Consider the following 13872-nt stretch of genomic DNA (forward strand, 5'->3'; position numbering starts at 1 on the left):
CTGTTTTTTTCTTCGAGTGACTGTACAGGCGCGGCTGGGCATGTAATGTATCATGTAAACTGTAGAATCTTCGCTGACTGTGACCGTTATAACATAATTTTTATGTTATATCGAGGGAATCAAGAATATCTCGCTCCCTAGTCATGGCAGCAAGAAACACTCAGAAAAGTTGAAAAAAGTCAAAAATTCTGGTATACAAGCAAGTTATGTACACTTTCGTTTAGTACATAAACCCCATTAATACATAACATTTGTCAAGTCCCAGAGATTATGTATTAACGAGGGACGACCTGTATGGAGCCAGGAATGTAGAATAAGTATGTACGTCTTTTTTTGTCTTACACCTGTGCCGCTCTTTAGTATGATTTCAGCCCATTGCGACAGTCGTGAAAGTGTCCTGATGTGTATAATGTTGACACCTAGTGACCTACTCTCTGTATCCGCACACTTGTGCTTAGTGAATGCCTTAGTTCACAATCGTATGACAACATTCCATAGATTTGTGTAGGAAACTACAAGCAGAGGTAGTATGTACAAATTTGTGTGGCGACAGTGACTATCGGTATTCTTCTCTCTTTTTTATCGTGTTTGACAGCTCGTCGTTTCTTTGCTGAGCACTTTGCGAAGACAAACGGCAGTGCTCACCCAGCTTTGGCAACCCTTCACAGATTGACAGCAGCTGCTGCCAAGATTGACTTATCGGTGTGTATACATTGTTTACCATCCATCACAGCAGACGTGCTACAGTGTACAGTGCTCTGTGTGTGTGTGTGGGGGGGGGGGGGGGGGGTGGGGGGGGGTGTGTGGGTGTGAGTGTGGGTGTGGGTGTGGGTGTGTGGGGGTGCGCGTGTGTGCGCGTGTGTGCGTGTGGGTGTGTATGTGTATGTGTGTGCACCTGCTGACCAGGCAATTTTAATATCGAGATGTGATAGTGATATTGATGCTGTGCAACTCTACTGACTACTGCATGGATATGCCGCTACGATCATGATAGCTTTCAGGCTCTTGATGCGGACATCTGTTGTCACTGCTTCCCAAACATTTCTTTTCGTCTGTGTTTGTTTTATTTTATACAAATAGGAGTGTCGGAGAGAATAAGGTTTCAATGGCACTATAAATAAAACAAGTGATGCCAACATAATACCATGATGAAATAATGGAATGTGTACACTAAGATTCTGAAGCGTTTTCTAGTTCATTTTTAATTTTCTTTCTTTGGCGTTCTGTTATTTGCTCTCTATGCTCAGAACGAAGAAGCATGTATACCAGCACTGTTGGTAAGTTGTTTATAGTGTCAGGGCTCACCACGAGACTTAGGAGACTTCGAACATCATAGTCGGGATGTGGCCATCCGCTGGTGCCTGATCTTTGCCTGATGATGGCTATATTCGACTCCCGTTGGAGTCATCTTTGATTGATGTTTTTGGAGAGGGGGGAGGGTTTGACTAGTTGCTTTGCTTTTGAGTCATGACATGTTTCCGTTCTTCTCTTTTCTTGTGCAGGAAATCTCTTCTATTTTGGAAGAGGAGCAGACTAACGTATCAGCCTTCGAAACCATGCAGAGCGGTCTTGTGAATGTGCTTTTCAAGTGAGTTGGTTTGAGGTTACGATTGTGGCCATGAGTCTCAGTCATGCGTGAATATCAGCCATCTCCCTCCTGCAGACTGTGCTTCCAGTGCTCGGTCTTCACTCTTCATTGCCGCTTTTTGATTTTTGCATCACATTGTTTTGTGTTTCGGTGACCATACCATTCTCTTCTGGCCATCATTCAGTCAAGAATCACTTGTTGACTTGCTTCCCTGTGCTGGTCTTGTGCTTTCAGGTTCTTGACCAGCACTGAGCCGTGGTGTGTAGATCTGGCAGTGCGATGGAAGCAGTTCCTACACGTGTTCCTCTGCTGCCCAGTGAGTTTTTGTGTGTAGCACTTGCCCACATTGTGCCTAGTGAAGTTGGTCAAATAATCCAACACTCTTTTCCCCGTACGTCCACCCTGTCGACGCTGTACAAGTGGCTGTAGACGCTTTCTTCACAGTCCTACACTGTCCGTGATCCCTTCCTAAGGTTCTTCATTCTAGGAACTTTTAGAATAGATACAAAGCATCTGGTTCTGTCGGAACCGACCAATGTACGCATGTGCGCGTGGCACATACAACAAGCGCTGTCTTTTTTACAGTACGGTGGAGGATCATCATCCTTTCACCATACTCCCCAGTATCACAGGGTAGTCTCTCGGTCAACAGTGACTACTATGGACATAGTGCCCGCACTGCCAGCACAACACTACATGACTGCGGAATCTATTTGATTGGCATAACATACACCTGTTGTGTTCCACTATTAGTAAGTTCAATATGTGCCCCCTAGCCTACTTGTGCAACAGACCGCGTTGGTTCCAGCTTGGAAAAGAAGGTAGTTTAATGTTGGCCAACTCAAGGCATGCGTGACAGCGAAAGTCACACTTTTTGATAGTCATACTTGGGGCATGACACATGTAGTTCTTAGTGCACCGCAAAATCAAGGAACGTTATGTGTTGTGTATTTCATCCATGTTGTATGTGTTGTTGCCGGGCTATGTAGTTCCTAGTGCGCCGCAAAATCAAGGAATGTTATGTGTTGTGTATTTCATCCATGTTGTGTATGTGTTGTTGCCTGGCTTCTGAGCCTCTTGCTGATATTGGATACTATTTTTATTCGGGATTTGTCTTCTTTCTACAGGCGCCAGCAGCGATCTGTATAGCGTCTCCTGTAAGTTGTCAGCAGTATTATGACTTGTGTTGAACTTCTGCCTCCATGCATATCCCATGTGAATGTATATTGCTGGTCATGCATGTCGGTACATTGGATTCCACTCATTGCTATCTATTGTCGGCCATTCTTGGCTTTCAATGTAAGCAAAGTGATCACACTTTGATGAATTTCCAACTCCTCAGTCTCATCTTCAAGTTTGTTTGTTTGTTTCTTTTATTTGAATTCGTTTAGAGCACAGGCAATTCTGCCTTCTCACCAGAGGAAAAACCTCCGGTTCCTGCTAAGAACGAGTATAACAAGTGCAACTTAGGAAGTTAGGATGCCTTGATTCCACTCGTTTCTAGCCTGTTCACATGGCCATGCAATGTGGGTGTACGACCAATGAACTCCTTCTGATATGATACATGTGGTCCATATTATACTTCTACTGCTGTGCTGCAGCATCAGAAGATCTCAGGCGAATCTCGAGCACCCATCAGCTCGCTCTTGGATCGCTTGCACTGCTGTGTTGGACAGCTTGAGCAGGTTAGTTTGCATGTGTTAGTCATGGCAAATGTACGTAAGTCACAGTTTCTATACATGATACGAGCTTGCTGACATCTGCTGACACTGTCGTGGGTGGAAAATGAAACGATCTTCTCGTGGTGTAGTCAATTAGTTGTCGCTTAAAATTAAGTTTTGGACCTCTAATCTGATTATTATGGCACAATAATCGACACCACGCACACAATGGCCAGAAAAGCTTGTTTTACGAACATACCCATGGACACCATGCTGATGATCCTCAAGAACATACCCATGGACACCATGCTGATGATCCTCAAGAACATACCCATGGACAACATGCTGATGATCTTCAAGAACATACCCATGGACACCATGCTGATGATCCTCAAGAACATAATGATACCCATGGACACCATGCTGATGATCCTCAAGGAGAAACTATCAACACAGGGCCCCAGGGGAAACCACACTGTCAGTCGATAACATTGCAAAGGTAGTTGGATTCTGTGTGAACAACGCCTATTTCCAGTACGGGAAAACGTTTACAAGCAGACGAGAGGAGCAGCAATGGGATCCGCTCTATCACCAGTCCTAGCGGATCTATTCAGGGAGTGGCTGGAAGAACGGCTATTAGCAACGTGCGGTCATAACATCCAGACCTGGCTGAGGTGGACGACCCCTTCACACTTGTCAAGAAGGAAGAACTGGTCTACATGCTCGCAGCAGCCAACTCGAAATCACCGGACATAAATTTTCACAGTGGAGAAAGAAGATAATGGTGGACTCGATGTCTGGGTGCAGAGGTCTGCGTCTCAGGTGACAACCCACGTGACAACTCGAACCCAACCATGCCGTTCTGTTTGTATTGTCTTTACTTCAGTTTCCAGTACAAGTTCATGATTTAGCATCATCAGGTGGTACAGCAGCCGCAAGTGCGCAGTAAGTCTTATATTTCTACTGTTCTGTGCTGCAACTCCTGTGAAAAGTGCCGTACATGCACGTGTAGCAGTACAGACTTGGTGTTGCTTGCTCCAGAACAATTCATGCTGTTTGGCCGACTCAAATTGTAGAGATAATATCGTGTTCCTTCTGTATTGATCTGAAAGAGTTGTTGCTTGTGTATCTACCCACTTCTGTGCTTCCTTCTGGCAGGGAGCGTAATCTATACCACCTCGTCCATTCGCACCATCTGAAGGTAAGATTTGCTAGTCCAGAAGTACTGTAGAACGGCTAACTTTAGCGGGTATTTTTTACTGTGAAAAAGGAGAAGGACGAAATGTTACGAGTTATGACTAACTGTCCACGAACGTAACTAGATCTTATACAGTCAGCGAGTGCGACAAAATGTCCTTTTGTCCTTCTCCTTTTTCACCATAATTTAATTGGCTTACCATCCGAGTTGAATTTTTTACTGGTTTCTGAATCTGGACCAATTCGCATTGAAATATTTTAGTGATCCAAGTTTCAGAGTTTAAAAAGAAGGATGTTTAGTACTGTACTGTACATGCAAAATTTCGATTGGCCCGGCAAAACTTCTGCAAAACGTGGCGCGCATGAGCAGTGCTGAAACCGAGACCCCTGGTTGGTTTAGCTGCTCTTGCCCCGCCTCCACTGCTTCGGCTGCCATCGCTATGTGCATCTCTGTGCGTTTCTGCCGGCGTTTGCACCATGATGGTTTGTGGTTGGTTATCTTGTAAAAAAAAACACAAAAAACCCTCCTTTCGCTAAAATCGCTATAATGTCACCGTCGCTAAAATTAGCCTTTTTACGGTAAGGCCATGGTAAAAAATAAAGTTGATTTTCAGGTCATGAGCCTGTGAAAATCAGTGCGAGCGAGCGATTTTTCATTTTATTTCCCACAATTTTTTTAATTTCCAAAGATAGGGTCACACATATGTACATGGTCACATGTTCAATCTGCGGACAGAACTGTTTCGTCCTTTGTGGACTTTGTGGTCACATGTTCATATATTCAGGCCAGGGAGTAAAGAAGCTGAAAGTCAACTACACTCCTACTTCGAGTCTTGAGCAGAAACTACTTGAAAAGGAAGAGACCAGGAAGCAAAAGCGGTCATGCGGCAAGATTCTTCTTGACCCGAATGCTTCTGGCACGCGCCAGGGCACGCAACAGTACGCGAGATACAAAAGTGGACCGTCGTATACACATAGCACAAAGCCAGTCCGTTTCGCTACACTCGATCGAGTCGAAGAATCAAAATCGGATCTGCTGCGCTTGCAACATGATCACACCTACACGTGAGCTTGCTCCGGATGTGAACTCGGATCCACTTGCACTGCACTGCATGCACACGCTTAGTGCTGCACTGCATGCACACTTGTCGAGTCTCACTAGCACTGCCATGTACACGTAGCTCTATACAAACAGTGCAGTGTGTACTAGTACACAGCATGCCAGGACTGTACAGTGCAGCTGTATTTGTACATCATGCATGGCCGGCCGGCCAATGCACGCATATGCATGCATAGAATTTAAAAAAATCGTCGGTGCGCCGCCAAAAATCGGTGCACGCGTACTTGAGAATCAGAGATAATTTTTACCATGGCCTGAACATACAGGAAACCATGGTTTAAGGGGCCTTTATAGGCAGGTAGTCGCACTTCACTTTGGACAGTGGCCTGTCACTCCCGGTTCGTAGGGAAACACACACATACACACACACAATAGCTTTTTTATGCAACAAGTTGTGTGGATTAGACAGTTATCTGGCGCAAGTCTTGATCTGTCTCATTCAGATCTTGTTCGCTATCGTTGCTATAAGAGAAAATCTGTGGGTGCACATCCAGTGCATTTGCAGATTTGCGTGCTTCTCTTGCGACGGGCGTATACATGGTACATGGTACATGGTGTGTGTGTGTGTGTGCAGTGTCACTTGGTGCGTCATCCGGATTGCAGGAACCTGACGCAGTGGAAAGGTGGTGCAGTGAAGATAGATCCGCTTGCATCCATCATGGTGAGTACTTTTCACGGGTGTGTGATGTGTGCAGTGTACAGTGCATATGTTGCAATACTCTCATGGTGTGAGTACTTTTCCATCTTGTGAAAAATTCTACTTGACATGTGAGTTGCATTTGTGTCTGTTTATTAGCCCATGGGCTTATAAACAGAGCTAGAGGTGGGCTTAAAACCGGATATAGGCCTGTGGGCTTATATGCGCGGAACTACGGTATGAGCTCATACAAAAACAAACTTGTGACTGTGAACGACTGCATACGAGTACATGTACGTAGTTGGTTTGTGGATAGGCTTGCACTGTACATAGGGTCACCCACTTTACTGTGCAAGACAACCTGATCATCTTCACTGCCTCCTCAGGCAGGTGACGGGACGATGGCACTAAATTGTTGCGTATGTTGTACACACACTCATCCTTAGACGCATATGCCCTGTGCATGTGTGCATGCATTCTCGGGCGATTGTGTGTGTGGTGTGTGTGTGTTTGTGTGGGTGGGTGTGGGTGGGTGTGGGTGGGTGTGGGTGTGTGTGTGTGTGTGTGTGTGTGTTGTGTGTGTGGATTAGACAGTTATCTGGTGCAAGTCTTGATCTGTCTCATTCAGATCTTGTTCGCTATCATTGCTATAAGAGAAAATCTGTGGGTGCACATCCAGTGCATTTGCAGATGCGTGTGCTTCTCTTGCGACGGGCGTATACATGGTACATGGTACATGGTGTGTGTATGTGTGCGCGCGTGCGTGCGTGCGTGTGTGTGTGTGTGTGTGTGTGATAGCAGCCATGTACTTGTATATGGCTGTGTTCATTTTTCCTTGGCAGCATGATCTGGGTATTTGATCATACAGTCTATTTGAACAGTTCTTGAGTTTAGCCCTAACCTCGGTCTCATCGGGTTATGGATGTCTTTGCATCTAGCTTTATGTACTTTTCTCTCTCTCTCTCTGGATATGTAATAGGCCGTCGAGCGATACTTGGTTGCCAAAGGCTATGGAAGACGAAGAGAAGTAAGGACTTGGCTACTCATCCTGTCGACTGCTTGTGTGTTCTGAAAATAGTCACTGTATGATCCCTAACTTGGCTTGACACTGTTGACAGATGCGTCCACCTTGCTCCTGTCTAACAGGTTCAGGGAAGATGCGAGCTGTGTTTATTTTATTATTATTGTCACCTGGCTGCAGATCGCGGTATTGTTTTGCCTGTTTGTATCCAGGACATACTTTGTTTCTCTGATTGTATTTGTGTATGTGTATGTTGTGATGTGTTTCTCTGATGCTTAGCAGTCTGGCTTTGACAACGCCGCACTCGACAGCGAAGATGAGTATGTTCAGCTGTGTGTAATACATGTACCGGTAGGTATATAACCGCCCAAAAGTGTGCAGCTCTGCACAGGCTTGCTGTGGGATCCGCTGCCTGATGGCGTAAACTTACATCACGGCCAACAGCAAAGGCAGCAACACATGTGTACATGCACAAAGTATTTCTTCACTGCACATCATTTGCTTAGACTTTGTGTTGTGCCATTGATGTTGATATAGGGCTCTGAAGTGCAATGTCAGCTCATTGACGACCGCATAGCAACTGAGTACAAACAGTGAAACATTTCAAGTTTTACAATGTGTACAGTGTTGTCGCGTACAAAAGCCGTGCTTAGTCCTGCAGAAGCCCATGTCAGTGTTAGGCTTCTATTCGAACCATGTATCTCTATGTATATCAATACTAAAACAAGGCTTATGTGCTGACAGTGTATCTTAAAATCAGGCTTCTATACGAGACAGTCTTTTAATACAAGGCACTACAGTAATTATAAATAGAGTTGATACCTCGCAAGAAGTATCCAGGTATTCGTCCCCCTTTCGAGACACGAAACTGCCAGCTTCTTCCTCCTTTTTCTGCACAAGATAGAGCGGTCGGTGCATTGCAGTAAAATTGCAACCGTCAATCATCATGCGAGGCACACACTTTTTTGCAGGTAGTAGTATCCTTTTCGCGTCGCGGCGACATTATCAATTCTAGAGCCCTGTTGTTGATGGTGTTGCTTTGGATTGTGTTGTGTTTGCTTTCCGTATTTGCTGCACAAACATTCTCTCCTGCACTCTCCTCGGTCAGTAGTGAAGCAGAAATCGAGGAGCCATTCGTAAGTGATGTATGCTACTCTTATCTTTCTTAGTGGCAGCGCATGTTTGACCTGACTGAGGAGTGTTTGGTGCACTGTTTATTGTTTAACAGGTGATATTTACTTGAAATGTTGTTGGAATGTGAAGTAGTCACGTGTATGCAATAATGGTGTGTGTCCGAGGTTTTTGTTTTTGTGCACAAAACCTTTTGATATCTGACTTGCTTGCTGGTGTTTCGTGATGGAAGGCAAAAAAGGGAAGATAAATGTTGAAATTGTGTGGATATGAAAGAAAGAGTATGTAAAGTACTCTTTTGTATCACAAAATTAATTTGATCAGTGCCTACTCGTGTTTTGTGTGTTTATCTATTCCACACAGAGCATGGAGCCTCCGTCTTCTGAACGGTTCGTTTCACTACCCAACGCATGAGCGGCCAAGGGAAAACTGTCTTGCATGACTGCTGAGAGCAACATGCATGTCCTATAGTGTAGCTGTGTGTGTACTTCAGCATGGCATACCTGTGTCACTGCTAGTATTCTTCCACTCTCTCCTGGCATATGCAACTTGTGTGTGTGCCTAACTTATTTGTAGTACACATATTATTATGCAGTAGTACTTTGGATGTGTGTGTGTGTGAATGTTCTTGTGTGGCTGTGCATGTGTTATTTGCAGGCACTACTTGGAGTTTTTGATCGGTGATCAAGTCTTGCAATACAATATGACCATCTACAATGCCCTCAAGATGTACCGGGTATGTATACGTGTCCCGAGTGCTGCTGCCGCTGCTGCCACTGATGTTGCTGCTGCTGCCGTCGCCGCCGTCAATGCCACTGCTGCTGGTGTTGCTAATGTGAATTCATCTGCTATTCTTGTTTAGTGTTCGTCAATGTGCATGTGTTACATATCCTGTGTGTTCTCAATTCTCAAACTGTCAAAGTAGCATTGCATCCATCACTTTCATCACTCTGCGCAGTCCGTTCACCACAAATCAGTCAAAAACTATTTTCAGAATTGGTTCCACCACACAGTGTGGAGTGGCCTTCCGATTGTGTTTTGACTTTTGGGGTTTCATTCCTCTTAAAGTGGACCATAACAAGTTGACTGCTGGCCGGGTTTTGTGGATTTCGGCTGTTTTAACCCTTTATGTATGGTGTGTACGTGAATCGATCACAAATTCAACTTTTTCATCGATCTCTTCGCCATTGGGGGGGGGGGGGGGGGTAAATCCCCTTTCGCGTGCTCTTTGAGCAACTCAGAACATGACAATCACGTAGTTGGCTGAAGTTTGAATCGCCTCGAAAAAAATTGAGCATTCTGCAATAGAGGAGAGTGGAATGGCGTTGATGGGCGAATTTGCTCGCATATCGGGCTTGGAGACGATGTTACTGTGTTCCCGCGCCTGATTTGTGTTGGCTGGTTGATGGAACACTTGGTATTCTGGCGTTACTCTCGCCAAGAGCTTTCCCATGAGCCCATGATTGTGAAAATCGAGTGAAGGAGGCTAACATTAAAATCGGCCTTAACTGGGGTGTGAAAAAAGGCCAGAGGTCAAATTTCTGAATGGTTTGTAGTTGAATTGTGAAAAAATCTGCTTGTTCCTTCTGTTTATCTTACTGAAGCTGATTTCCGCACTGAAGAGATTTGAAATTGAGATTGTGTGCTGTAGCACGTTCTCATACAGTCAACTTCGCTAATAACGACTGCGGATATAACGACCAATTCGCGGATAACGACAGAATTTTCATGCCCAGAGCAAAGTCCCACCTAACTGTAATACATACATGTAATGAGACTTTTGTTATAAGGACGCTTCGTGAATAAGGACACTTTTTCTGATTCCCCGCCGAGTGTCGATGTACGTAAAGTTGACTGTATATAAATTAGGCTGTATACCATGGCTGCGTTTCTTCATTGTTCAGCCGGCCTATTCAGAAGAGGATGAAGACAACTCGTCATTCTGGGAAGCTACTCATGTTATCCAGTAAGTGGGATTTGCTTGTTGGTATCTTGACATTGCTTTCTGCACTTACACAGCAGTTGCCAAAGTGTGCTGTTTTATTTGTACATATACAGTGCTACTCAATGAAATCCACTCGCGTCACTCAAGTACGCGCCGGGCGTTGCGCAGCCCTAGACCTGCAAACACTGGGCTGCGAAATACAAGGCGCAAACTTGAGTGACGCGACTGGATTTCATTGAGCGACACTGTACTTTCAGAATACTGGCATAGATTCATCGACATCCAGTTTCCCTGTATAGGGGATAGGGGATTCGCACTCGCGGGATAGCTGGCGGTCACTGCACAAGGGAAAAGTTGAGACCGTCGGGCAACCGCATGTGACCGTTCACACGCCTGGTCAATTTTCCCTTGGCCGCTCATGTGTTGCCATAGATGTGGTGGCGGGAAACTGAAAAATCTACCTTGTACTGAATTTGTACTCCATTTTGTGGTACATTGTACTCTTTGTCATGATCAATTACATACTTAGGAGCATTGTCTGCAATGCCACCTGCAAAGAACTCGTACAACTTACAAAGTCGATCTATGCACGGTGGGCACTTGGCCGCAAAACCGTGCCCTTTTTTTCTTGGTCAATGCCCTCGGGCCTCCGACCACGGTTTTCCTTTACTCCCCCCCCCCCCCCCGAAAGATTCTTCCTTTCCCGTCGCGCCATGTTGTCCAGGACAACTTTTCCAACAGCATGGTTTTACCCGTGTGGGTGTGTGTGGGTGTGTGTGGGTGTGTGTGGGTGTGTGTGGGTGGGTGGGTGGGTGCGTGTGTGAATCCCGCATAGGACTGTACTATTGAGTATTGTATTTCTAAAGACTGTACTGTGTGCATGCATGGTATTGTGGATACTGTGCATGTACATGTCTCCCAAGTAGTTACCATTGTGGCTAGCTTATTGGATTGGTTTAGTGCGTACTCACGTGCTTTTGCTTTTTCTTCTGCTGCTGTCGTTGTTAGCTATCGTCCTGTTGCGTCTTCATCAGACAAGTCAGCGAGCTCCGGACCGAGCACCAGCAGCGTTGACTCAAACGACCCATTAACGGGCCTGCTGAACCGTATGCGCGGCGTTGATAATGCGAATAGCACTGGTGCTGCCAGTACCAGTGCTGCTAGCAGCAGTGCTAGCAGCAGTAGCAGGGGTGCTGCTAGGTCACAAGTCACGCCAGCATCACGTGCAGCGGCTTCATTTTCTCGCCAGACGGGCAGTGGCCGGTCGTCGTCTTCACGAGCTCTCCGCGGAAGGACAAGTGGATCAGGCGTGGCTGCATCGTCATCCACGTCAACAACAGTGGCAACTGGCGCGTCACCACAACTGCCAGCTGCAAGTCTGAGGAAAGACACACCCATGGAGATCGCAACAGGTCAGTGGAGAAGTATGTCATGGTGACTGTTTTATTGAACTCTTATCCGTCCGACGGAAATGGCCAAAAAACGCTGATTTCTACCCTTCCAGGTAAAGTCAGCTGTACCTCAAAAACTCTTCAACTTTTTGATGCACAAAGGGTGACTATTTTGGCACTTTAGAACCCAAGGAATGCAATACTCTGCTGCTTGTAAAGACAAAACAGAATGTAGCTGTTCAGAACAGCAACATCCGGCAGGTCATGAGTCTTCCAGTACTTGTTGCTCTTTTGCAGTATGCGATACGCTGCGATATGTTGATCAAACACATCAACTCCATCCATTCCGGAGTTGTATTCACCAAGCCATATCGGCTATTTCACTTCAAGGACTGCTTGCTGCCCATTTGCCTTTATGTTTTGCTGGTAGTGATAGAATCTGTCGCGCAGTGAATAGTGCTGAGTGTTTGACACTCCTACTGTCCTTCCATTGCACGTACAAATTACGTCCTCTCTCACTTAGTGCGTGTACCCACTGTCAGCGTGCTTGTCAAACGCTGCAATGTTCTTCCGCATGGCTGCCACATCACGTCTGTTCAATTATCTGATAGTACCAACACCATCAGCAGGCAGAGAATTTGCTAAATCATCAGATGTCTAGAAGTTATTTATTTGTGCAGATAACATGGCCCTTGTGGTGTTGATGATATATCTTGCACAATGCGCTGTGTTAGTCATACATCTGTTTGACATTGCATTTCCTGGCCAATGTGCAAGATTACAGCAACACCTTGGAGCGGAGTCACTAAGTGCCCATACCTTGGTTCCCCATTTGCTGGGCTTCTTCGGCATATACTGGCGAAAAGCAAACCAAGCCTTTGACCGCACACTATGTTTGTCAAGTGACACGTACTGACCAGGCTGGTAAAGCTTCTTGCAGTGAGATTGCTACACCATTACTGTGGCTGTCGCTGTCGTCGCAACTGCTGCCGTTGTCAACAGTGTCAGAACGCTCATAATAAAATATCCTCATCCTCGTCCCCGTACGCAACAGAATTCGAATCATCTGATTCACCAGATGCAGAACTGTTCTTGCTGTCGGTTAAATCCAACTCCGAAAAGCACGGCAGAGGAGCGTCGGTGTCTTCCAGCTCCTGAAAGCAGTGCAGAGGAGCGTCGGTGTCTTCCAGCTCCTGAAAGCAGTGCAGAGGAGCGTCAGTGTCTTCCAGCTCCTGAAAGCAGTGCAGAGCGCCAGCAGCAGCAGCAACCGTACTCAACAACTTCCTAGACTCCACAACTTCAATAACAAATTTGAGATACACTTTCTACAGCGATATACTAGTACCGGTACTATTTTCTATTATACACTGTCGGGAAGGTATTTTCAATTTTCATGATACATTTGAATTTCCGATTTCTTCGGTTTGCAAAAATGCATTTGCGCGGAAATTTGAATTTAAATATTTGATGGATGGTTGTCGAAATTGTGTGTACAGACGGAAAAGGGTTTAAGAAAAGTGCTGGGCTGTCAGACACGCTAGGGTGACTACGGTAACTACGGTGTTGACCGTACCACTTCCGTATTTTGGTACAAAATGCGTATGTGCTCAGGGGTATTTCCCACAATCTTTTGGTATCTCTTAACCCTTTACCGTTTTGGGTATTTGTACAGCAAAAACCGACCGTCATTGTTCATGTCAAAACTTCTTTATTTTTCACTTTTATTAAGTACAACATATGTGATTCTGAAAGTAAAAACCCTCAGGAATGCGATGCAACAATTTTCAAGTCCAGAAAACGAACAAAATTTCACTATTTAGCACTAATAATTATTTGGATTTATTGCCAATCGGGCAAACTGTTGCAATATGCAATAAATCAGATTCTTGCACTGGAGTGGCTCCCTCAGGTATGTGGATACCAGGTTCGTTCTCTGGGTGGAATGCAGGAGTGTTACCAGCACAGCGGTGTCAGTATTGTCCCAAGTGTTATAACTTATAAATATCAACTAGTGCAGGTTGCACCGCTGGCTGTACCTAGTATTTGTACACCACAACCTCTACCGTGACCACAGCCTATTCCACGGCCGAATCCTCTCTCTCTGCCACGTCCCCTTCCACGATTAGTAGCACTTATCTCAGCGACACTATCGCCGTCTGGGACATCCATGCCACTCTCGCT

At 45.5% G+C, this 13872-nt stretch overlaps 1 protein-coding gene across 11 annotated transcripts in view; it reads left to right on the forward strand.

Annotated features, from left to right (window-relative positions):
- The window catches only part of LOC135809133 (E3 ubiquitin-protein ligase TRIP12-like), a 74677-nt gene that overhangs the window by 42950 nt on the left and 17855 nt on the right, over positions 1 to 13872 (forward strand). For 7 of the 11 annotated variants that reach the window (XM_065322410.1, XM_065322411.1, XM_065322416.1 and 4 more), the window contains 16 exons: positions 596 to 702; positions 1248 to 1277; positions 1503 to 1588; positions 1823 to 1904; positions 2716 to 2745; positions 3190 to 3273; positions 4136 to 4194; positions 4408 to 4450; positions 6141 to 6227; positions 7183 to 7230; positions 7504 to 7544; positions 8333 to 8360; positions 8719 to 8744; positions 9013 to 9091; positions 10260 to 10321; positions 11309 to 11712. In XM_065322410.1, coding sequence (XP_065178482.1) covers positions 596 to 702; positions 1248 to 1277; positions 1503 to 1588; positions 1823 to 1904; positions 2716 to 2745; positions 3190 to 3273; positions 4136 to 4194; positions 4408 to 4450; positions 6141 to 6227; positions 7183 to 7230; positions 7504 to 7544; positions 8333 to 8360; positions 8719 to 8744; positions 9013 to 9091; positions 10260 to 10321; positions 11309 to 11712 — 1296 coding nt within the window. The remainder of the gene's footprint in view (positions 1 to 595; positions 703 to 1247; positions 1278 to 1502; positions 1589 to 1822; positions 1905 to 2715; positions 2746 to 3189; positions 3274 to 4135; positions 4195 to 4407; positions 4451 to 6140; positions 6228 to 7182; positions 7231 to 7503; positions 7545 to 8332; positions 8361 to 8718; positions 8745 to 9012; positions 9092 to 10259; positions 10322 to 11308; positions 11713 to 13872) is intronic. The other 4 variants (XM_065322407.1, XM_065322408.1, XM_065322406.1 and 1 more) reach the window with 4 other exon arrangements.

Source organism: Sycon ciliatum, chromosome 2 (assembly GCF_964019385.1).
Source record: "Sycon ciliatum chromosome 2, ocSycCili1.1, whole genome shotgun sequence".
In the NCBI taxonomy this organism is placed as follows: Eukaryota; Metazoa; Porifera; class Calcarea; order Leucosolenida; family Sycettidae; genus Sycon; species Sycon ciliatum.